General features: G+C 51.2%; 2 protein-coding genes across 3 annotated transcripts; one reads left to right on the top strand and one right to left on the bottom strand.

Annotated features, from left to right (window-relative positions):
* Nucleotides 1-77: 77 nt before the first annotated feature.
* Pheta2 (PH domain containing endocytic trafficking adaptor 2) lies at nt 78-6,748 on the bottom strand. 2 transcript variants are annotated; one of them, XM_037197701.1, is made up of 2 exons: nt 4,602-6,748; nt 78-2,654 (listed from the first exon to the last, which is right to left on the bottom strand). In XM_037197701.1, the coding sequence occupies exon 2, from the start codon at nt 2,465-2,467 to the stop codon at nt 1,688-1,690; it is 780 nt and encodes a 259-aa protein (XP_037053596.1). In that variant the 5' UTR covers nt 2,468-2,654; nt 4,602-6,748; the 3' UTR covers nt 78-1,687. The 2 variants fall into 2 exon arrangements, with proteins under 2 accessions (XP_037053596.1, XP_037053597.1); XM_037197702.1 differs by having other exon boundaries at nt 4,759-6,748.
* Nucleotides 6,749-6,894: 146 nt separating this feature from the next.
* On the top strand, nt 6,895-17,639 carry Naga (alpha-N-acetylgalactosaminidase). The gene is made up of 10 exons (XM_028871251.2): nt 6,895-6,987; nt 7,516-7,597; nt 8,334-8,469; nt 9,091-9,262; nt 10,403-10,580; nt 10,839-10,933; nt 11,523-11,684; nt 14,107-14,304; nt 16,415-16,558; nt 16,971-17,639. Exons 2-10 carry the CDS (start codon nt 7,582-7,584, stop codon nt 17,115-17,117), a joined length of 1,248 nt encoding a protein of 415 aa, XP_028727084.1. The 5' UTR covers nt 6,895-6,987; nt 7,516-7,581; the 3' UTR covers nt 17,118-17,639.
* The last annotated feature ends 7,209 nt before the right edge of the window (nt 17,640-24,848 follow it).

Genomic DNA, 24,848 nt, shown 5'->3' with positions numbered 1-24,848 from the left:
CCGTCTGGGGCTCCCCTTGTGCAGATATTGGGGACCTTCACCACTTAAAGACTTGAATTAATTAAGAAACCGAAATGTATGATGAAAAACTTTACTTGGCATTTGAATTTATAAAAAAGGAACTGTAACAATAGAAAGTTAACGAGAGCCCAGAGTGTCCGTGAGCATTCGAACCACAGGTGCAGTGGGCAGCAAGCTTCTCAGACAGGGCTGGGAGCAAGCAAGCAGCGGGATTGCCTGCTGGAGGTTGCACCAGCAAGACAGGTTCCCGGGCTCACTCCGTTGCTAGCCTCGGACACCGCAGCTCTAACGCCTGACTCTTCATTTGTAAACATAGATTATAATAACGAAAACGAATAATTTTATGAGAGGAGCCCAGTCTAGTAAAAAAAAAAAAAAAAAAAAAAAAAAAAAAAAAAAAACCCACTATGTAGTCACGGATGTCTTTGAATTCCTGGTCCTCCTCTAGCTCCTCTGCTACCACACCCTGCAAACTTCGCTGTTCTGATTATAAGGAAAACAACAAAGCTGAAGCCAGATGTGCTCACACAAGGGGCTAGGCTGGCAGGCCTTCCCACCAGGTCCTGCTACAAAACAAATCACAAAAGCAAGTTGGGCGTGATGGCTCCTATCTATAATCCCAGCACTTGCAAAGCTAAGAATGAGATCCAGGCCTGTATGGGCTACAAAGTGAGACCCGGTCTCCAAAAACCAAACTATTTAAAGAACGAACACTAACTACTGTTGTAATAAAGTTAGCAAAGGCGTAGTACCTGTGCGTACAGTCAAGGGCAGTTGGCTATGATGCTACAAGCAGGCCTGAGAAAACATGGCTGGCATCACAGGCCCTGGCCCTGGCCAAGAAGACCATGAAACTGAGTCTCCTGGAGGCCAGAGTTTGGCCTTTAGGCCTGGATAGATTTTGATCAGGCTGCCCCAAGACCCCAGAGAGGGAAAGAAGGGAGGTCAGGAAGAGGCAGACTTTGTTTGGGAAGGGGGTACAAGCCCCACATTTCCCCCACAGTCACTGTCACTGCGCCTATATAAAGGGGACAGGTGGGCCTGGCTTCTGGCGCTGTAGGCCCAGCCATTTGACCTCTCAGAACAGAAGAAAAGGATACTTGGACTGATATACAAGAGTGGCCATGAGGGGTCTTGGCAGACAAGCCTTGGGAAATAAGCGATCGGTGAAAGGGTCCCGGGAGTGGCCCTGAACAACGGATCAGGAAGGGTTGCTCTGTATAAAGGCTAGGCAGGGCAATGTCCCTCTCCCAGGGCAATGTCCATCCAGCACTCAACACGGACAAGGGGGCAGGGGGGGGAGGGGGGGGGAATCCCTTGTAGCACCGGAAGAGCCTCTCCTACAGAGAGCCATACCCAAACCATGTCAATGTCAGTCCTGAAGCAACTTCCGCAGTCACCTCTGGCATGTAGATGCCCAAGACTTCTTGTGTTGGAAATTATGGCTACAGTGTCCTTGAGGGGCGGGGAGCATGGCCTCCTTCCTGCATCACCTTATGTTCCCATCAGCCACCTGGCCTCAGAAAACACACACACACACACACACACACACACACACACACACACACACACACACACCATGGGAAGTGAGTAAACATTTAACTCCTGAAGTACTGACCCCAGCATCCCAACCAGCAGGACAGGGCCACAGCTCAGAGGTCCTGGCTCAGGGGCTGTTCTGTTGCTTGCTCTCCGGCTGGCTCCCACTGGCCCTCTGCTGCCAACCTCGCCTCAGCTCCATAATCTCCTTCCCATACCAGTCATGCAGGGTAGAGAAACAGGAGGTCTCAGGGGACACAGGGCTCTGTCCCCGGCTTAAGAGGAGGCTGGCAGGGCCCTGTAACTCCCACTCAGTCAAATCCCGACCCACTGGCCTGCTCCCCCTTTCTTCCACAGAACCATTGGTGTTTCGGTCCCTGGGGAGAAGGTGGCCATTCTCAGGGGCCGGAGCCCGCCGGTCCGGAGGCTGAGGCTTACTGCAGCCGGCAACAGACTTCTGGGACGCACAGCGATGCAAGGCCAGGCTCTGCCGGGCATTCTGCAACTGGTTCTCCAGTTCTCGTACCACAAGTCGCATGTAGCCAAAGCTGGCTCGGGACAGGGCCTTCACCCAGGCCTCCTGGGCAACCTGGCCATCCGCGGCCAGCAGGTGCGGGCGCACTCCAGGGGCATCAAAGCGAATGGCGAAGGCAAATTCCTCGGGCACGGGAGCCTCAGCCAGCTCCACCGTGCAGCCCTCCAATACCACCAGGCTCAGAGGAGCCCGGCTTTCTCTGCTCTCGAAACAGAACAGTAGGTTGCCCTTGAGAACAAACCAGCATCTCCGGCCAGCACCACTGGAAGCAGGGGGGGTCCCTGGTCCTCCCCAAGTACGAAGGAAGCCAGTGTGGTCTGCTGGAGAATCGCTCAGAGCATAGTGGGCCACACTCCTCTTGTTCAGCTTCATGGCTCCCACCAGAATGGCTGAGAGAGAGAGGTAGTAGCTCAGAAGGCCTGCAGCCCAGTCCTGTGGCTCCTACTGCAGCTCTCAGACTTCATCTGTGAAGGAGACTGACTAGTCTTCCTTGCCATTCATCTCAAAGGTCATGTATGGGTCAAAAAAAAAAAAAAAAAAAAACCTGGATATCAAAAACCTGTAATAGAAAAGACAGTAATTATATCAGAAGAACAAGAATGAAATATTGTTTCTGCTCTTTTGGGGGACCCACCACCCATCTCCCAAATAAATCACACTTGGAGGTTTATTCTTACTTATAAATGCCCGACCTTAGCTTGGCTTGTTTCTTGCCAGCTTTCCTTAACTTAAATTACCCGTCTATCTTTTGCCTCTGGGCTTTTCCCGTTCTCTTATTTCTGTACATCTTACTCTTACTCCATGGCTTGCTGTGTGGCTGAGTGGCTAGCCCCTGGAGTCCTCTTTCTTCTCTGGCTCCTAGATTTCTTCTCCTCCCAGATTCTCCTTCTATATATTCTCTCTGCCTGCCAGCCCCGCCTATCCTTTCTCCTGCCTTGCCATTGGCCATTTAGCTCTTTATTAGACCATCAGGCATTTTAGACAGGCACAGTAACACAGTTTCACAGGGTTAGACAAATGCAACATAAACAAAAGAAGCACACCTTAAAGTAATAGTCTATAACAATGGCAGGACATCGGCATGGTGGTTTTTTGTTTGCTTGTTTGTTTTTTAAAGACAGGGTTTCAGGTGGCCCAGGCTGCTCTCTAACTCACTATGTACCCAAAGATGCTCTTGAGCTGATCCAACTGTCTCCACCTTCCCAGTCCTGGGACTGCACACCTGCTGCCATGCTCAGGTCCCATGACCTTCCTGGGCCCCTACCAGTCTCTCAGTGGTGTCCGGCCCACCTTAATAAGAACCTGTGATTTCAGAGCCACATGGAGGCAGAAGGACCAGCCAGTGACGGGTCAAAGGGGACCAGCTCTATAAACTCCAGTGGCACTGGGGACACTGAAGACATATATACCCACCAAATTCTCTTGCTCCTTATAGAGCAGCTGAACCGGCAGGGGCCATATAATGAAGGAAAAGCTGCACACGGTCTCACACTTTCTAGGTGGGGTCTTGTTGGTGACACACTTATCAGAAAAGCCTACAGAGGGGACAGGGTGGCCTCTTATCTAACCACACAGCTCAGCCACATGTTTGCCACCCAGGGAGCTTGCAACACAGTTCTCAAAGAACGTGAGAATTGCTGTTCTAACACCAGGGCCCACTGAAAGGGCAGCCTCCTGCAGGAAGCCCTGCCTCCCTGTTTGAATGCCCCACTCACCCCCCCACCCCCCACCGCGAGGCAACTGAGCTTCCCTCTGTGTCTCGGCCCACAGTCTCTTGACTGTAGCTATGGGCCCTCTGGGGCTAGGTAGGTCAGTGAAGTGCCAGCCAAGGCTTTCCCTTCTAGCACTTGTTACCATAGTACGGCAGAAACCTCTCCTGGTTGCTGCTGTATCTATCCAGAGTGGCTTGTTCTAAGGTCAGCTGGCCAGCAGTCCTCCATTTCTGGCTTTGTCCCTTTCTCCAACTCCCCCCACCCCCTGCCGCCGTCGCCAGTGTTTTCATTTATCACTGTCCCCATTTGCAGGATGTCTATCACCATAGCTTGATTGCCCAGTCTATCACTTAAGCTTGATTGCCCCGTAACCTCCAATGATCAGCCCTGTGCAGACTTGTTGAATTCATGGGAATGCATCAGTGGACAAAACTAGGTCCCCGTGCTCCTGAAATCTACTTTGCGGCTGGAGAGACACGCAGTAAGCAAATACAGTTAAATAAATAATGACTTAAGCAGTGAGTGATGAAATCGCAGCCAGGATGGGCGAGGGGAAGGAGAAGGGTTCCAGAGAGAAGCAAGCAGGCCCGGAATAGAGGAAGAAGCCGTTTTAGCCGCAGCCCTTCGTGGGCCCCACCGAGGGGCCGAGCCCACGAGCGCCTGGAGATGAGGCCTCGCCCTGGGACAGCCCTGGTGCCTGGGTCCCTGGATCCCGCCCGGGCTCTCCAGCCACGTCCACAGCCACGCCCTCCAGGTCACCTCCTCCCGGAGCCCGCCCGGCCCTCCTCTCTCACCTCCAGAACCCGAGCCTGGCTCGTCGGGTGCGATGCGGTCGCCCCCTGCTCCGAATCCCGAGCCTCCGCCCGGGCGGCGAACGTGGCCGCGGGAGCCGGGAGACCCCGCCCGTGAAGCTCGTGTTACCGCCCCGGCCTCTCCCCGCCCAGTACCCACCAGGCCTTGGGATCTGCAAAGTCGTCTCAGCACGCACACCGGAGGGAAACTGAGGCCCTGGAGGGTGGGGACCGGCCTGAGTCGCAGGACTTGTCGGTGAAGGATGGCCTCGAATCCCGAGCACAAACCGCAGGCTACCCACAGGTCTCCAGCCCACCACCGAAGAAGAATTCGGGTGTCCTGTTTTTCCCACAAAAGTTCCCACTCTTCGGCCATCCAGTACCACCCCACCCTGGCAGAGCCAAGCCTGGCAAGTCATCAGATAGGGGCGCTTCTTAGGGCGAGCTCCTACAGAGCCTGCAAAACCTGTCGAGTTTCTCAACCAAGTCCTCGGGTCGGCCTCCTCTCTGCCTCTCGAAATTGGCCATTACGGCTTCTAGCACCCGCCGGTGCCGGTCTGCAGCCCACTTGTGGTCCCGAGGCTCTACCTGGTGTCTGTCCATCCAAGGCTTGCAGGGAGGACCGCGGGAAAGCAGGCGGGATTCCCAGAAGCCCTTGAAGGCAAATGCGTTCAAATGCCTGCCCAGGAGCTTGTGGGTTCTCACCTCACCCTCGGCTTTGCAGTTCCTGAAGTCCAGAGGGGGCCCTTTCTTCTCACCCTACCCCCACTGCTTGCCTCAGGGCTCCTTGACATTTAGGTCTCAGCTCTGAGGTCCCTCCCCTGCCTGACCTCACAATGGAGAGAGAGAAGCATGGGCTACACCCTGCTTTGTTAGCTGGATGGTTTCTTGTGGGGTGCAGTGGGTCTTTGTTATTGTTGTTGTTTACGAACTTCTCTTCAATTAATAGTATCGTCTAGAGTGAAAATGTTACAAGGTGAAAAATGCCTGGGGAAATAGAGCACGGGCTTCTCAGGGTGGGCAGCTTGTGGTTTAAATAGAATGGCCGGGGTAGACCTCACTTTGACAAATAATTACGGGATATGAGGGTGTCAGCATTCTAGGCAGAGAGGACAGCTAGTCCAAAGGACCCCCACCCCACCCCAGGGCTACTGTATTGGAAGAGCCACAAGGAGGTCAATGAGGAAAAGGGGACAGCCGGAAACAAGACCAAAAGGTAGAGGCGGGGCTTGGAAAGGCCATTGCTCCAAACTAAGAGAGTAGACAAACATGGGCTTGAGAGAGGCGTGGCCAGGACTGGCTGGGGTTCTCTTTAGGTTATTTTACATGTATGAGTGTTTTGCCTGCATGTATGTCTGTGTACACCGTGTGCGTGCCTGGTGGCCTCGGAGTTCGGAAGAGGGTGTCAGATCCCCTGATCACCATGTGAGTCCAGACACCGAACCCATGTCCTCTGCAAGAGCGACAAGCGCTCTTAAGCACTGAGCCATCTCTCCAGTCCACAGAGCTGAGTTTTCAAGGTTTGCCTTGGCTGCTGTTGAGAAAGTAACCTTAGCTGGAAGCAGGAGGTCACTGAGGAGCTTCTGTGAATCATCCAGACAATATATGATGAGCCCAGCCTCGCAGTGTGAGACAAGGGGTGAAGTCCGAAGGTAGAGAGCACAGGATTTGGGAGAATTATATGTGAAGGACAAGGAAAAGAGTAGAATGTACTGAGCATTGGGCTGCCGCACAGAGACGTTTGCCTGAGATGTGGAAGACGGCACTGTTCCGTTAGGAACGGGTTATGATTACCATCAGTGTGAAGGCATCTAGAAATAGCATTTGGCACCAGCCTATGTTCCATAAATAATTGAATGAATGAATTTGGGGAGTAGGTGGGCGAATAACCCCTTGGGTGTCAGATGGAGGGGAGGGGACAGCCTCCTAACTTTTCGAGGGCTGAAATCCCACCCAGCCTCCTCACTACCGGTTTTTGAGCAGTTAAGGGCCAGGTTTCTGGGCTGTCTCCTTTCGCCCTCAGTAGAAACTCACTGCACCGCCACTTACTGAGAGCGAGCAGTACGGCCACCACCCGCGCCCTCTGGGGCGGAGCACGGAGGACACCAATCAGACGCGCGCGTAGCCGAGCGCGCACAGAGTCCTGGAGCCGATTCCTACGGGGTCGCGCCTCGGGAGCGCGCAGAACGCGAACTTAAATGGGCGGAGCTTATGGAGGCTGGGTTCTGGGGCATAGAGGGAGGGCACGGCGTTGCTAGGGGATTCTGATTGGTTGCTGCGGAAGGGTTGCCCCGCGATGCCCCGCCTCCGGGTCGCTATAGGTACGTGTGGCAGCGGCTGGGGGCTCTCGAGGGTGAGCGCACAGCGGACCGAGCGAGCGAGCGAGAAGGTAAGGACCAAAGGCGACCCTGGACCTGGGATCTTGAGGGCTGAGGCAGAGAACCCGGATCCCGCATGGGGATCCGGAGCCTGGTAGGGCCCAACGCCTCCCTTCTTCCGGAGCTTCCTGGAACCAGTCATGCCACTTTTGGCACTGATCTGGTCAAAGGACGGCGTCCTGGGCTCAGTGTAGTTCTAAAGGAAGAGCCCAGGCTCCGGGAAGTGACGGCTGGGGAAGGAGAGACGGTGATGAAAGCGACTTGATACCACAACTGTCCTAGAACTCACTATGCAGACAAGGTTATCCGCAAACTCTCAGAGTGCTGAGATTAACAGTGTGCGCCTCAACACCCGGCCATAACTCTTCTTTTTGAGGCAGTGTCTCTCTATGCAACTCTGGCTGGCCTGAAACTCGCTATGTGGACCAGGCTGGCCTGGAACTCACAGAGAGATCCACCTGCCTCTACCTCCCGAGTGCGGGGATTGAAGGCGTGCGCCACTATGCCCGATGAGACTTTTACCATGTTGTCTTCCACAGTTCAACATATAAAGCTGATCTGAGCAGAGAAGATTCGGTTGGGTCCTGAGAGTTGATTCCAAGACAATGTTGCGGAAGACAGGTACCCACAACCTACTGGGGTGGCTTTGGGGGGAGAGGTGTGGAGGGGGAAGCTCCAGGCCTGTCTGGTACTTATTCCTCTTTCTTGATGTAGGTATGTGAGGAGAACACTTCCTCTCTTCTTCTTGGAACTGGGTCAGGAAAAGCAAGGAGATGCTCCCCACCCAGGAATCGTTTCCCCTCCCAAGAGGGGCACTTCCTTTCTCAGCCCTGCTCCAGTGTAGAGGCCCATCCTACCGGGTACCAGCCTGCCATAGCATCCCTGTAAAGTGGGTACAGTAACTTACATGTAGGGATACTGAACTCCCAAGAGGAAAGGGCTCATGTAGGTGAGTCCATCCTGACCAACCTCGTCAGGCCCTTCCGAGGCATTGTGAGGTGGAGAACAAAGAGCCCCAAGGCCTCAGAAACCTCTCTGTCCACAATGTGCTGCCACGTCTGTGTCGGAAGAGAAGGAGGGATCTGGTCTCACATATATCAAGGCCATGACTTCAGGGGCCAGTTATGTTGATTCCCAGCCTGTGGCAACAGCAAGTGGATCGCCCGGCTTTTTGAGCACGTTGCCTTGACCGGCCGCATACCTTCCCCACAACTGCAGGCTGACCCAACTCTAACCTGAACTGGATAGTCTTAGTTCCCACTGGGCTGTGCAAAGTGGGAGTGGGGTGAGGTGATGACTAGGATGAGAGACTGTGGGAGCCACTTACATACAAAGTCACCGTCCACCTTCCCCCCAGTGCTCTTACTGGCCCTGGTGACCCAGGTGCTGATGCTGGAGAATGGGCTCCTGAGAACGCCACCCATGGGCTGGCTGGCCTGGGAACGTTTCCGATGTAACATTGATTGTGACCAGGACCCAAAGAACTGCATCAGGTGAGTAAGATCTGTACATCCGGGGCAACACAATGGGGTTTGGGGATGGAGGACACTCACTAGCAAAAAGTACAAGGTCAGAATCACCAAGCCTGCAGAGACTGCAGGCTGATACCTAACCCCGTGACCTACCTGGGGCCTCAGTGGGTAGGGACCCTGAGGTGGACCTGGCCCCTGAAGTAACTGAAAAGAGATAAAAGGCCAGTCAGGCCTCACATGCTTCCCTTGGCCTAGTCCTGCCCTTTGGCCTAGGGGCCGGACCACCCTTTTCACCCCACCCTGACACAATCCTGGGAGTCATTTACTCTTCTTATCTAGCCTAGTCCTCAGCTGATAGCAGAGACATGATTTTTTTTTCCTTTTGGTCTTGCAAGACAGGGTTTCCCTTTGTAGTCCTGGCTGTCCTGGAACTCACTCTGTAGCCCAGGCTGGCCTCGAACTCACAGAGATCCACCTGCCTCTGCCTCCCGAGTGCTGGGATTAAAGGCGTGAGCCACCATTGACTGGCTAGAGAGAGGTGTGATTTTTTATAGCCAGAATTCACACTCAGAGCAGAGGAAAGAGCAGGCATGAGGGACAGCCTGGGCTACTGAGCAACAGCATCCTCCTATTCCTTGCTAGCGAACAGCTCTTCATGGAGATGGCTGACCGGCTGGCCCAGGACGGATGGCGGGACCTAGGTTATGTATACCTCAACATCGATGACTGCTGGATTGGCGGGCGGGATGCCAGTGGCCGCCTGATAGCGGATCCCCAGCGCTTCCCTCATGGCATTGCCTTCCTGGCTGACTACGTAAGTCCCGCCCCAGCCCTGCCCCTTGGTATGAGGGCCACACCTCTCCCTTCCCCTGGAGGAGGCATCGGGTTGAATTGATCCCAGAGATGAGGCTTCTGGGGCAGTAAAAGGCCTCAAGGCAAGAGACAGCTAGAGGAAAATGACCACAGCTGGCCTTTTGGTCCCAGGGTGTCTACTTCATTTCATTGAGGCAGGGTCTTGTGTAGCCCAGGATGGCCTCCAACACTCTGTAGCTGGGGATAACCTTAAATGTCTGGTTGTTAGCTGGGTGTGATCGTACGTGCCAGAGGCAGGCAGATCTATGAGTTCAAGGTTAGCCTGGTCTACATAGAGAGGTCCAGGACAGCCAGGGCTACTTAGGCCCTGTCTCAAACAAACCCACAGTTTGATGCTGTGGGATTTTAGGTGCTTGCCACTATGCACAGTTCATGCAGTGTTTGGGACTAGAACCCAGGGCTTTTGTGCACATTAGGTATGCACTCTGCCAACTGAGCTATATCCCCAGCCCTGGGAGCCATTGAAGTGTTTGTTTGTTTTGTTTTTTAATTTAATTTCTTTATTGATTCTTTGAGAGTTTCACATCATGCATCCCAATTCCGCTCACCTCCCGGTCCCTTCAAACCCTCCCCCTCTTCCCCCCAAAGAAAACAAAACACATCAAGCAAGCAAGCAAACAAACAAAAATAAAAACAAAACGAAAAAACAGAAAACAAAGACCTCTTCACCTCTCCTTTTCTGCCTCTCCAACACTTCTTCATTCGCCCTGGCGGCACTGGGGGCCTCGGTGCGTCACATAGCATGCCCTTTTGTCCTATCAGCTTTAGTAGCAAATGCTCATTGTAATGAGTCACGGATCTGGTTCTAGGCCTCCCGTGTCTGGTACACCATCATCTCAATGCCATGGTGGCGTCCGGGCCAGAGCTGCAGCTGAGGGCCATGTTTGGGTCCATGGCCCTGCTGCAGCCAGGGTCCGTGCTGATGTCCAAGGCTCCTGTTGCCATCAAAGGCCATTCAGACACCTAAGATTGGGGGCCATATTGGTGTCTGAAGAGCCGTTGGGGGTTTGAATGAGCTCTGTCAAGATGCCTATGAAGAGGTTCTCACTTGAGCCCCTATACGTCTCTCCAACCCCCACAGGCTCATTCCCTGGGTCTAAAGCTGGGCATCTATGAGGACATGGGCAAAATGACCTGCATGGGTTACCCCGGCACCACTCTAGACAAAGTGGAGCTGGATGCCGAAACCTTCGCCGAGTGGAAGGTGGACATGCTGAAGCTGGATGGCTGTTACTCCACAGACGAAGAACGTGCAGAGGGTGAGTTCATGCCTGGCTGGACCATCATGCGGAGAGGAGCAGCAGCTGTGGAGCTCAGTCTGCCCCCCCCACCCAGCAGTGGCAGTCTCCCCAAATCCCTCACCCGCTGCTTGCAACTCCCAGGCCCCCTAAAGATGCAATGGCACCGTAGTTACCGCCTAAAGCTTGGCACCCAGGAAGTAAATCTTTAGGTACGGGGAGGCATTTCCTACACTGTCCCCTGTGCCCTACTCAGTCACCACATTGGGGTTTCTGCAGGGTATCCCAAGATGGCTGCTGCCCTGAATGCCACAGGCCGTCCCATTGCCTTTTCTTGTAGCTGGCCAGCCTATGAAGGGGGCCTCCCCCCCAAGGTAAGCCATTCTGTGTACCTGCCTGCCATGGCTTCTCCCTCCCCGGCCCCATCACCTCCTACACGCCAGGCAAAGGCAGGCTGCTGCTACAGCCAGAGTTGTTCTCCTCATAGTTAGCCAACGCACCCATTTGTAGGGTTGTTGACCCATAGAGGAGGCCTCGGCCAGCTCATCAGGTAGGTTGTTGGTGTTGGCACCCAAGGCAGGCAAGCAAGCCACAGGTACAATGTTCAGCAAGTGGTCAGAATCCTGGGTTGTCCCACGTGGGCCAGAAGACCCAGAAGGCTGCTGAGGCCAGGCAGAGCCTCAGAAGGGCTCAGACCTCCAAACCTGAAGGAGGCAAGTGGTGGCGCTGCCACCAAAGAAATGGGAATGCACATCATGTACGTGGCACGTGGTGGGGAGGGTGAGGGCACATCCCCTGTATGGAGGGAGGGCCTGGGCAGCCCCTGAGTGGGGCTGCCTTCCCCGACTACACACCCCTGAGGACCCACACCGCCTCATTCAAAGCCTCCATCTGCGAGCTTCCCCAGCTGGTAGGTGGTCCCTGGGCATCAGGGTAACTTGTGCTGGCTTCCCCGACATCCAGGTGAACTACACTCTGATGGCCAAAACCTGCAATCTCTGGCGCAACTATGATGATATCCAGGACTCCTGGAAGAGCGTGGTCTCCATTGTGGACTGGTTTGTGAAATACCAGGACATACTGCAGCCGGTGGCAGGTCCCGGACACTGGAATGACCCAGACATGGTACTAGCATGGGAGGGGTGTAGCTAGAGTTTTCCTGCCTTGCCCACAGTCAGGACAAATCTCTGTCACCTGCCAGTCCCACAGCCGCTCAGACCAAACCAAGTAAACACAGAGACTTATATTGCTTACAAACTGTATGGCCGTGGCAGGCTCCTTGCTAACTGTTCTTATAGCTTAAATTAGTCCATTTCCACAAATCTTTACCTTGCCACGTGGCTCGTGGCTTACCGGTACTTTACATCTTCCTTGTCCTGGCGGCTGCTGCAGGCAGTGACTCCTGCCTTCCTGTTCTTTTATTTCTCCTCTCTGTTAGTCCTGCCTATATGTTCTGCCTAGCCATGCCAATCAGGTTTTATTTATTGACCAATCAGAGCAACTTGATATACAGACCATCCCCCAGCACAGCCAAGTGCAGACCATCTCAGACACCTGCACTCAGGCCCGTGGTCCTAATCATCCTCTATGTGGACCTGCTGGGTAACGCCACGAGGCTCCCACAGCACATACAGAACAACCCACAGCAGAGGGGAGGTCTCTAGCCGCACCCTCCGTGCCATCCCTGCATCCCACCACCCTGTGCTCTCTTCCTTATAGGGCAGTGGTTCTCATCCTTCCTAAGGTTTCGACCCTTTCATACAGTTCCTCATGTTGTGGGGACCCCCCCCAACACACCATAAAATTTATTTCATTGCTACTTCACAACTGTAATTTTGCTACTGTTATGAATCATAATGTAAATATCTGATATGTGACCCCCACCTTGGGGTCGCGACCCACAGATTGAGAACCACTGTTCTAGGTAGGGCCTAACGCAACACTAAACTGGATTGGGTGTGTTGGGGTCTTCTAAGCCCCTCCCTGCACCCCCTCTTTCACATCAGAATGTTCAAGAGCATAGTCTGGGAATACCTGTTGTTTAAGTACCTCCCAGGACATTCCGATGTCTCAGAGAGAGCCCATCTGTAGCAATCCATCCGGCCTTCCTCTGGCTCCTTTGATGCTGTGCCCTCTCACCCTGCAAAGCCCTCAGCCCTGCCCCAGCCCCTCCCCCAGCACTGCTGTCCCCCCCCCATCCTGCTTCTAGTTATTCGGACCTCAATCCTAGCCCTGGTGACTGGCACAGATACTCTCAGGATTATCAATCCAGTGAGTCAGGAAGCATCACTGATCAATGACAATGATGGATGAGGCAGGAGGAGGGCCAGCCTGGAGAGCTGAACTCACCTGCCTTGGCGCACCTGCTCCAGCTCTCAACGTCAGCTGGCCCGTACCAGTTCCATGGTTCCTCTCTCTCTCTCTCTCTCTCTCTCTCTCTCTCTCTCTCTCTCTCTCTCTCTCTCTCTCTCTCTGTGTGTGTGTGTGTGTGTGTGTGTGTGTGTGTGTGTGTGTTTCTTTTCCCCCTCTCTTTTAGACAGGGTCTCACTGTGTCACTGTGGAATCCTGGTTGGCCTGGAAGTCACAGATCCTCCTGCCTCTAGCTCAAGGGCTGGAATTAAAGACGTGTGCTAACCCTGGCTTGGATGCCCAGATCCTCACTATCTTCAATGCCCCGGTCTTGTCATTGGGAAAGTGAGAATAAAGGCAGTGACCACAGCATTAGCCAGGAGTTTTTGCATCTTGACTATGGACCGGTTGGGTGTTGTGGAGTCAGGAATCCCTGTGATCCATCCAGCTGTGGCCAAGGGTGGCCGGCGGCAGTGATAGGCACTCTCCCTAAGCTGGTTTCTCCCCTTCTCCCTAGTATTTCTTCCTTTCACTTCTCTCTCATCTGTCCTTCCTTCTCTTTCTCATTTCTGTTTTTCTGTTTGAGACAGAAGTCTCTGGATAGCCCTGGTTGGCTATGTAGACCTTGCTGCCCTTGAACTCATGGAAATTCACCTGCCTCCACTTCCCAAGTGCTAACTAAGATTATAGGCGGAGCCACAGAGCCCAGCCTCTTCTCTGTTTTTTGTTTGATTTTTTTCTTCTCCCAGTACTAGGGTTGAACCCAGGCCTCACACATCCTAGGCAAGCACCCTACACTGAGCTATATACTCATCCTTCTTCTGTTATTTACTTTGAGACAAACCCACTGAATTGCTCAGGCTAACCCTGAACTTCCTCTGGCCCAGAGCAGGCCCTGAACTTGTATTTATTAACCTGCATCTCCCCACTCGCAAACTTTCTGGCCATAGGATCCCATTGTATCTATCATCTGAGCAGCTCCAAAAGACCATCACCCCCTCTGCACAGGGGAAGCTGATGCCAGATAGGGTATGACTCGCCCTAGTGCCCCTTGGCTGTGTGTGCTGAGCCACGCCTCCACGTGCATCTTTCTCCCCGTTCCCTGCTTGCTCTTGCCTTGGCCACATGCTTGGCAAAGGCGCTGGTGCCCACCTCCCTGGGGAGGCCTGCACTGATTGCTCCTTTCCTCTGTGCCCAGCTGATCATCGGGAACTTCGGCCTCAGCTTTGAGGAATCCCGGGCCCAGATGGCCCTGTGGACAATACTGGCAGCCCCCCTCTTCATGTCCACGGACCTGCGTACCATCTCCCCTCAGAACATGGACATCCTTCAGAATCCACTCATGATCAAAATCAACCAGGACCCCTTAGGCATCCCAGGACTCAGGATCTTCAAGGTATTGGAATCGGGGTGAAAAGAAGAGGAGGCTAAGGAGCTGGGCTCCCCTGAGCAGCGGAGCTGGGGCTGGGTCTCCCTCCTGGTGGCATGGGGTTAGGGAGCTGGGACTGCTGGCTTCTTGCCTGGGTCAGAGCAGGACAGTTCCTGAGAGTCAGGGTGGGGAGACACGATGAGCAAAGAGGAGCAGTGAGTCACAGCAGCCACACTCAGGTGACATCCTGCAGAAAATAAGTGCTTTTCTCCAGAGTCTCAAGAAGGTTTTAGCCAGAGACTACTGTATACTGTTGCTACTGCAAGTGTCTACTGTATACTGTTGCTACTGTGAGTGTCTACTGTCTACTGTTGATACTGTGAGTGTCTACTGTCTACTGTTACTCCTGCCAGTGCCTGCTGTATACTGTTACTCCTGCCTGTGTCTGCTGTATACTGTTACTCCTGCCAGTGTCTACTGTATACTGCCCGTGTCTGCTGTATGTATACTGTTACTTCTGCTGGTGTCTACTGTTGAGCACCACCGAGGGCTGGGCATCCTGCATGCATTTTCTCAGTAACTCTGTTTTACTGAAATTAGAACTTCCAGAATCTGCCGGGCGTTGGTGGCGCACGCTTTTAATCCCAGCACTCGGGAGGCAGAGCCAGGCGGATCTCTGTGAGTTCGAGGCCAGCCTGGGCTACCAAGTGAGCTCCAGGAAAGGCGCAAAGCTACACAGAGAAACCCTGTCTCGAAAAACCAAAAAAAAAAAAAAAAAAAAAAAAAGAACTTCCAGAATCTAAGCAACTTTCTCCCAAGGCCATGCATTTGTACTTGAATTCAATAGTGTCTCCCCAAAGCCTTAGTTCTGCGCACAAATCCCTGCCTCTAATGAAAGAAATCTATCAAACTATAGAAGGGACTTGTAGAGACCCAGCAAGATGGCTCAGCTGGAAAAGCTGAGACCCTGATGGCCTGGGTTCAGTCCTGAGACCCACAAAGTCGAAGGAGAGGACCAAATGCCACAAGTTCTGATTTCCACGTGTTCTCTGATGTACTTACAGCACACACACACACACACATTAATAGTTAATAAAAGTTGGCACTGAAAAAATGGCTTAGTAGTTAAGGATACTTATACTCTTCTGGAGGACTCAGTGTTCAGTTCCCAGAATGCATGTGGTGTGTGTAACTCCAATTCCATGAATCTGACACTCTTTTCTGGCCTCAGGCATCACATGCATGCAGTAAGTTTACATACATGCAGGCAAAACACTCATACATATAAGTAAAATAATCAGTCTAGAAGAAGAAGAAGAAGAAGAAGAAGAAGAAGAAGAAGAAGAAGAAAAGAAGAAGAAGGAAGAAGAAGAAGGGAAGAAGAAGGAGAAGAAGAAGAAGAAGAAGGAGGAGGAGGAGAAGAAGAAAGAAAGAAAGAAAGGAAGGAAGGAAGGAAGGAAGGAAGGAAGGAAGGAAGGAAGGAAGGAAGGAAGGAAGGAAGGAGAAAGAAGAAGCCGAGCAGTGGAAGTGGTGCACACCTTTAATCCCAGCACTCAGGAGGGATATCTGAGTTCAAGGCCAGCCTGGTCTACAGAGCAAGTTCCAGGACAGCCAGGACTGTTATATAGTGAAACCTTGTCTCCGAAACCAAAAAGAAAAAAAAAAAAGAAGGCCCTTGTTGAGTTAATGATGTCCCAAGGAGATAACTAGTCCCTGCCAGAGGTGCCAATGGTGGAGCTGTGCCTGAGGATTGTTCTGGATAATGAAGCGCTCTCTACATGAGGCCAGCTGCATCCCTCCCCCCACTCCGTCATTGTCCTCTCTTAGTCGTGCTCCCAACTGCAGCCCTGGAGTGCTCTTAGCAGTGCTCGCAGGGTGTGCCCCCAGTTCTCGGTGTCTGTACCTCTTGCCATCCTGTGCCGGGCCTGGCACAGAATTAGTTAGCCTCTGCTGAGACAGGAAGGGAGGGAGAGAAAAGGGCTAAGGATGGCTGTGATACCACATCGGCCTCAAGTCTCTGTGACACAGCTGTGGGCCGGGATTAAAGAGAGAGCCTGCAGGGGAGGGTATGGACGGCAGGGATGTCAGGACCGGACTGGACACGGGACTCTAGCCAGTGGTTCTCTTTCACGCCCAGAGTGAATCCCAAATCGAAGTGTACAAGCGGCACCTGTCCAATGAGGCCAGCGCCCTGGTCTTCTTCAGCCGCAGGACAGACATGCCTCACCACTTCCACTCCTCCCTCTTGGACCTGAAATACCCCAGATCCAGAGTATATGAGGTGAGTGCCCGGTCCCCTGCAGCCCCCGGCCCAGCCTTCTGGCATCCCGGCTCCCACGTGGTGGCCCTATGCCTGAGAGCCTGCACTCTTGTTTTAGCCCTGTAGATGGCGCTGCTGGGTGTGAGTGAGCACCCTTGCCATCCCAAGCCGCTCCTCACTCACTGGTCAGCCGGCATGCTTTTCACCGTTCTTACAGTTTTCCACGGGGTGGGGCCTTTTCTATCGTCTGCTTGGACATCTGTCAGCCTTGCTTAATAAGTGAGTGGGACATTCCCCACTCCTATGAGGTGTCCTGGAGGCCTAGCACAGACAGGCGGAAGTACAAGCCTCTAGGCGTTTCTGAGGGCGGCCTCTCTGTATAACTGCTGTTCTCACGTTAGCCTTCATAATGATGTATACCTCCTCAATACAGGGCCAGAATGTCTTCACAGGGGACATCATCAGTGGCCTCAAGAGTGAAAGCAGCTTCAGCGTGGTCATCAATCCTTCGGGGGTTGTGATGTGGTACCTATATCCCATCAAGAGCCAGGGGCTCTCCTCGCAGATGTCCCGGTTGTGAGGACCCAAGGATGACAGGCTATGGCAGCCCCCCTGAGCCTGGACCATGGAGCCTTGGCATGCCAAGGACATGGCAGGATTCTGTCCTCCCCAGGCTGCTTGGCGATGTGACCCCCATCATACCCAAAGTGCATTGCAGGGCCAGTTTCCATGCCCTGCCAGAGCAGGGGCCCTCTTGGAAACTAATCTTGGGGCGGTTTCCTGTGGCCTTCTGGCCTCTGCCTCCACAGCTTTGCAGATATTGCTGAACAACTTGGCCAGCCACCTGAGCCCCCACAGGCAGGGCACTGATGCCCATGGGACTCTAGCCTCTGACTTTGCTGACTCAGAAATCAGGATTTGGAATTTTTCGAATTAAGAATAGAGAGCTGACTCGGTGCCAGGAACTCTCACAAATCACGTGATTGGCCTTCCTCCTGGAGAAGGCCTTTACAATTGACACCTCGGGGAGCGAGGGATGGATTGGAGACCTTAGCTCCCTTGGGTCACCAATAAAGCTGTTTATTTTTTAACTCTTCTCTAATCAAGTGGTGGTGTTATAGACTTGGGGCGAAGGGGTTGGGGCTCAGTGAGGAACTTTGGGTAGCACTTCCCAGATGCTGGCTTCCAGTCTCATCCCACATGGAAGATGTATAGCACCTTCTGGTCCGTCGTTTTCCAGAGTGACATTTGGACCTGATTCCTTTTTAGATTCCTTTTCCTGCGTCTTCTGCTTCCTGGAGAGGCCAGGCTTGCCTCCCAACAGGGGGCCGTCCCTGGTGAGCTGGTGGCAACAGTCAGGTGGCGTGTGGCAGTATGCCGAGGCCCTACAGCATAAGCTCTGCCCAGCGGTGTCCCTCGGTCCCCCAGCTCCTCAGCCTGGTGGCACTACCATCCCCACTTTCTTTATCTCCCAGGCTGGCAGCAGAGATTCAGATTTCCCTGCTGTGTTCTCAAGTCTGGGGGTTCTTTCTGTCCTGGGGCCTAGTGTCTCTGTCTTTGACTAAGAAAGCAGCAGCAGTCAAAAATGGTGAGCTCTGGACCACCTGTTACTGCTTCTGATTTCCAAGCCCATATCTTTATTTAGCTCAGGATATGGGACGCCTCTTTTACCTGGTGGCTCTAGTTCTTTGCCATTCACAGGGCTGGTGGCAGAGCAGGCTAGCTAGGTCCCTCTCGTGTCTTAAGTGCAGAGGTGCCCTGTGCTTCAGGCCTTGTATTGGTCCTGCCAGTGAGATTTCCTCTGGGTAGATCTACAATCCACCTTCAGGGTTTGAGGTCCTTGAATTTACATTAAGGTGTGAAAAACCTAGAACAACACATTTGACAGTGTCATATATGGATTCTCTAGAGGAACTGGTGTGTGTGTGTGTGTGTGTGTGTGTGTGTGTGTGTGTGTGTTAAAAGGATCTATTAAGCTGGGCAGTGGTGGCACACACCTTTAATCCCAGCACTCCAGCACTCGGGAGGCAGAGCCAGGTGGATCTCCGAGTTCGAGGCCAGCCTGGGCTACAAAGTGAGTTGCAGGACAGGCTCCAAAGCCACACACAGAGAAACCCTGTCTCAAAAAAAAAAAAAACCAGAACAAACTATCAAATTGGAAATATGGTCAAAGTGGTCCCAACAGTAGCTGTCTCACATCTGGAATGTCAAGAATCCACAGTTGCCGCGTCCCTGAGGCTGGATGCTGATGCCTCCACAGGCATAGTCCAACAACGGCTGTCTCACATCCTAGAGGCCGACAGCCCTGCAGTGCTCAGTCCGTGAGGCTGAGTGCCTAGGCAGTCCTAGCCTGATATGGAAGGCCTGGAGGTTTCTGGAGAGCCACTCTAGTCTGTGTTGAAAGCCCAGAAAAGTTGATTCTGATATCAAAGAACTCATCAGCAGTAAATTAACTTGATAAGAAGAGCCAATCACCTTCCATCCCTGTGTCGTCCTATAGCTGTGCTGCCTTTAAAAGGTGCTGCCCGAATTTGGGTTGGGTTCTCCCATAGGGATTAAGGCAATTGGCGGAGTCAGGACTTCCATGGCTGTGAAGAAACACCATGACCACGCAACTCTTAAAAAGGAAAACATTTAAATTGGGGTAGCTGACAGTTTCAGAGGTTTCGTCCTTATCATGGTGGGACATGGCAGGGTGTAGGCAGACATGGTGCTGAGCGTTCTACATCCAGATCAGCAGGCAGCAGGAAAAGAATGCCACACTGGCTGGGCAGTGGTGGCGCACACCTTTAATCCCAGCACTCGGGAGGCAGAGCCAGGCGGATCTCTGTGAGTTCGAGGCCAACCTGGGCTACCAAGTGAGTTCCAGGAAAGGTGCAAAGCTACACAGAGAAACCCTGTCTCGAGAGAAAAAAAAAAAAAAGAATGCCACACTGGATGTGGCTTGAGCTTCTGAGACCTCCTTCTGAGACCTCCTCCAACAAAGCCACGCCTACTCTAACAAGGCCACACCTCCTAATAGTGCCACTCCCTATGGCCAAACATTCAAACACACCAGTCTATGGGGGCCATTCTATTTCATATCACTACAGCAATCAAGACAACGCCCCACAGACAAGCCCACAGGCCAAGCTGAAGGTAACAATCCTCAGTTGAGGCAGGTGATCAGATGACTCCAGGTTCTGGCATGTTCACATTTAAAATGAACACGTTGGGCTGGAGAGATGGCTCAGAGGTTAAGAGCCCTGGCTGCTCTTCCAGAGGTCATGAGTTCAATTCCCAGCAACCACATGGTGGCTCACAACCATCTGTAATGAGATCTGGCGCCCTCTTCTGGCCTGCAGTCATACATGCTGTATACATAATAAATAAATCTTTAAAAATAAATAAATAAATAAAATGAACACGTCATGCTAAGGTGACTGGAACTTTGCTGAATGAGGCCACCATCTCTGACCAATCTGGCAGTTGAGTTACGAGAGAAAGCTGCTCTTTCCCCAAAGGCTCTACCAAGGACCAATTCAATTTTTGTTTGAGAAAATACGTCTCCTTTGCTTCAAGGATAAGATTTTACTGAGGGTGGCATTTTAGCCACTTCACCGCACTCTGAGTGGTTCCTGGGGGGCAGCTTGTGCTCTTGCCCTTGTTCTAAGGGGAGGAGTTTCTTCATCCCACCCCTGGAAGATGCCCCTTCGTTCTGCGAGGGTCTCTTCCTTCCTTGGACTCCTATTACACGTGTCCTACGTATTCTGTGACTCTTGCAGAGGTTTACCTTTCACCTCCTCTTCACCTTTCAGTCTTGGTGGTTACTGTCTCATGTATGTGTGCGCACGGGTGCACACTGTTGTGATATATTATTGGGTGGGGGGAGGCGAGGGTATCCTGGGTGCACAGGGAACTATGCTGGCGTGGCATGATGCACAGATGCAGCGGCGGCGGCGGCAGCGGGCTGGCGGTCATGGCGACGGCCGGTGATACACAACCCAGATGACGCATCCACGTGAAGAGTTTATTATAATAGAGAGATGAAGAGGCAGAAAAAAAGACAGGAGGAGGGAGACAGAGGTGGGGGTCAAGGGATGCACACCTCATGGGAGTGGAGGGAGAGAGAGAAATAGGCAGAGTTTTTCCTTAAGAGGCTCATAAGTGGATACTAGATGTAAAGCAAAGGATAGCCAGACCACAACCCACAGCTCCAGAAAAGCTAGCTAGCAAGGAGGACCCAAAAAGGGACACATGGATTGCCCTGGGAAGGGGAAATAGATGAGATCTCCATGAGTAAACTGGGGATGGGGGGCAATAGAGGGGAGGGGATTGGGGATGAGAGCATAAGGGGACAGGATGGTCGAGCTGGAACAGGGACGGAGTGGGAGAGCAATGAAAGAGATACCATGATAGAGGGAGACATCATGGGGACAGGGAGAAACCTGGTGATAGGGAAGTTCCCAGGAATCCACAAGGATGACTCCAGATTAGACTACTAGCAATAGTGGAGAGGGTGCCTGAACTGGCTTACCCCAGTAATCAGATTGGTGAATACCCTAACTGTCATCATAGAGCCTTTCTCTAGTAACTGATGGAAGCAGATGCAGAGATCCACAGCCAAACACCAGGCTGAGCTCCAGGAGTCAAGTTGAAGAGAGAGGAGAGGGATTCTATGAGCAAGGGGCATCAAGATCATGATGGGGAAACATATAGAGACCAGGCCAAACTAGTGGGAACTCAAGAACTGTAGACCAAATAGCTGTGGAGCCTCCACGGGACTGGACTAGGCCCTCTGCATAAGCAAGACAGTTGTGTAGCATGATCTGCTTAAGGGGCCCCTGGCAGTGGGATCAGGATCCACCTCTGATGCATGAGCTGGCTTTTTGGAGCCCACTATCTATGGTGGGACACCTTGCACAGCCTTGAGTCAGGGGGAGGGGCTTGGACCTGCTTCTGCTGAATATACCAGACTCTGCTGACAACCCATGGGAGGCCTTACCTTCTTGTAGGAGGGAATGGGGGGGGCGTTGAGGGGGAAAGCTGGAAGGGTAGGAGGAGGGAAGAGGAGGATCTGTTGATTGGTATGTAAAATGAATAAAAAAATTTCTTAATAATTAAAAAGAAAAGAAGAGGCTTCTACATCAGGACACAGGAGTGCCCCAAGGGGTGAGATCAGAATATTAACATACACACTTTGTTAATCCTACCAGTCGAGAATACTTTAAGTTTATAAAATGTTTTATATTATATCTTTAATAATATGTACTCTTAAAAAATAGCCAGACAGTGGTGGCACATGCCTTTAATCCCAGCACTAAGACAGAGGCAGGCAGCTCTCTGTAAGTTCGAGGCCAGTCTGATCTACAAAGAGAGTTCCAGGACAGCCAGGGCTGTTACACAGAGAAACCCTGCCTTGAAAATCAAATAAATAAATAAGTAAGTAAGTAAATAAATAAATAAAATAAATAAATACATGGCTAAAGAGTTAGGGTCACAGCTATGAGCACCAAACACTAAACATCAGAAATTGGGATATCCCTATCTTATGATGAAGCAGGACAATGACCTGAGCAGTCTGACGAAGAGCCTATACAATGCCTCTCCTTACCTAAGGTGTACTCAGGTTAACACAAACTGATACAGACATATGTGTCTAACTACTTATGTCAACTGTGTTCAACACCAGGCTTCTAGAAAATGTCAAATAAGGAACAACATAGATATGTTTGACAAATAAAATTTATAAATTCTTAAAGTCTACTCATGTTCACAGCAATATATGTCTAGCCTCTTTGTCTTTGCGAACTTTGTTAAGGTTTAGCTATGTGGATAAACTGAGCCATATAAGAAACTGTAGTATTCTGTAATGGTACACTATAAAAGGATCAGGAAAGTTCCCAGTCTCTGTGGACTGTATTTATGGTTTAAAGCTTTATTTTGATGCTAAAAGATCTCCAGTTAAATATTCAAAATTAAGGCTCAAACTTAACAAAGATAAAGCTGTAAAATCCTAATCTTATAAAAGCTACTAACTTGTTGTAAACTGATACATATGAGTTAATAGTCACCTGGTAAATAATCAAATTCTTTGGGATTTTTTGAGACAGGGTTTCACTGTGTAGCCCTGGCTGTCTTGGAACTCTCTCTGTAGACCAGGCTGACCTTGAACTCACAGAGATCTGCCTGCCCCTGCTTCCCAAGGGCTGGGATTAAAGGTGTGTACCACCGCCTCCTGGCACAATAATTAATTCTTTAATGTTCTCAGAACTATGCTTGTAGCCATGCTAAGTTCAAATGTAATTCATTTATAATGAAAAGCATTATTTAGCCTCCCATGTGTGTTTTCAAGATTAAGCCTAAAGCGGGTGGGGCCAAGGTGCCCTGTGGGTGAGGGAGACTTGCCATGTGGACGTGGCAGGTGGCAGTGTGGCACAGTGAAAAGTCACTCATACCATGTAGACACAGCATCCACACGGAGAGTTTATAATGAGAGAGACAGAGACAGAGAAGAGGAGAGAGGGAAAGTGGAGGTGTACAAACCTCACAGCAAGAAGAAAGAGAGGAAGGGAAGAGGAAGAAGAAGGGAGGAGGAGATTTTACATCAGGATGAAGGGTGGGTCCCCAAGGGGTGGGCCAGAATGCCAACAGCCAGTAACTAAAAACAAAGTTTTTTGGTTCCGATATATTTAACAGATCATGGTCCTCAAAATCTTCATAGATCTACTGAATATGGCATTTAGAACATTTAATGAAAAAAGTTTTCCATGATAGACATAATGCAAACTCCTAGCAGCGACCCTAAGGTCTCCAAAGAAGATTATGGGGCACAGACAACACTACCTGAATTGTGGCAGCATGAACCACTGGACCAAACTGCCCCATGCCTCACCCACTGCCAGGACCCTTGCCCAAACTGTGGACAGGCCAGATGCTGGAGAATTGATTGATTGCTCCACTCTGCCTACACAAGGTGGGGCAGATCCCCTAGTTCCTCCTCCACAGGAAAAGTCTCTCAGATCTTCTGGGCCTATGCTGGGCTAGGATATTTGCCCCTGAGGAAGTCATTGAGACCATGGGATCTTAGGGTAACTGTCTAGGTAAGTCTCTGTCATTTTAATTGACACGTACGTGTTTGGGTTATACTACCTGCTATAATTTATCTGTCTCAGATCTCCGATGGCATTGATGGCCAGGCTAACTGTAGCTTTGTCAGTTTTACAGCAACAGGCAACCAGCTCCTTCCCCCAAGGCTGCAGCTACCTCCTTAGTTCATTTCATATCGAAAAATCAGGCCTTGCTTTTTCTAGAGCTCCTAGGCATCCTGTTGAGAAAAGGCAGACACGTTTGCCTTGCTAACAGGCTTCATATGGAATATGAAGGATGAACATAAACAGGATAAACAGACTTCAGACATAACTTTTACTATTCCTTTATTTAAAAAAAAACTTGCTTTGCAATGACTGCTTTTGGTAATAACTACTTGCATCTCTGGTAAATGATTAGATGCAAAGAAAAAAGTTCAAAGTTTATGTATGTCCTGAGAGTCTAAGAAAGTGCTCTAAGGTAAATACAGGTTGTAAAGGTCTGAGGATGGGGAAGCTTAAGTGAGTATCAGGGTCTAAAATGTATAAATGTAAGTTAGAAAGGTCTAAGGAAGTGATTTAAGGTATATTTTTAAAAATGAGAAATGTTTCAGATTTCTTTCCTCTATGCTGTTGTGATATTTCAAAAGTTCAAGCTTTTAACATGAATCAATGGAACTAGGATAAACTGGTAAAGCACTGATTACTATTATTAGTCACAGTTCACAATTTCAGATTTGCTTTGGTTGTGTACTGGCTGGTTTTATGTCAACTTGACACGAGCTAGAGTCATCAGAGAGGAAGGAGCCTCAGTTGAGGAAATGTCTCCATGAGATCCAGCATCTTCTCAAGGCATCTTCTCAATTAGTGATCGATGGGGGAGGGCCCAGCCCATTGTGAGTGGTTCCATCTCTGGCCTGGTGGTCCTGGGTTCTGTAAGAAAGCAAGATGTGAAAGCTAGGGGAAGCTGTGGCCTCTGCATCAGCTCCTGCCTCCAGGTTCCTGCCCTGTTTCAGTTCCTGTCCTGACTTCCTTCAGTGATGAACAGCAATGTGGAAGTATAAGTCAAATAAACCCTTTCCTCCTCAACTTGGTTTTTGGTCATGGTGTTTCATCAAAGCAGTAGAAATCCTAAGACAGTTGTCTTCTAAGTATAGACTTAAAGATCCTTCTCACTGGGCTAAAAACATCTCTGTCCAGTCTATATGTCCAGCCCTCAGGACAGAGAAAAGAATGTTCATGCT

The sequence above is a fragment of the Peromyscus leucopus genome, chromosome 20 (assembly GCF_004664715.2).
Source record: "Peromyscus leucopus breed LL Stock chromosome 20, UCI_PerLeu_2.1, whole genome shotgun sequence".
Classification (NCBI taxonomy): domain Eukaryota; kingdom Metazoa; phylum Chordata; class Mammalia; order Rodentia; family Cricetidae; genus Peromyscus; species Peromyscus leucopus.
Note: the sequence above shows the minus strand (reverse complement) of the source record. Positions and strands in the feature narration are given on the sequence as shown.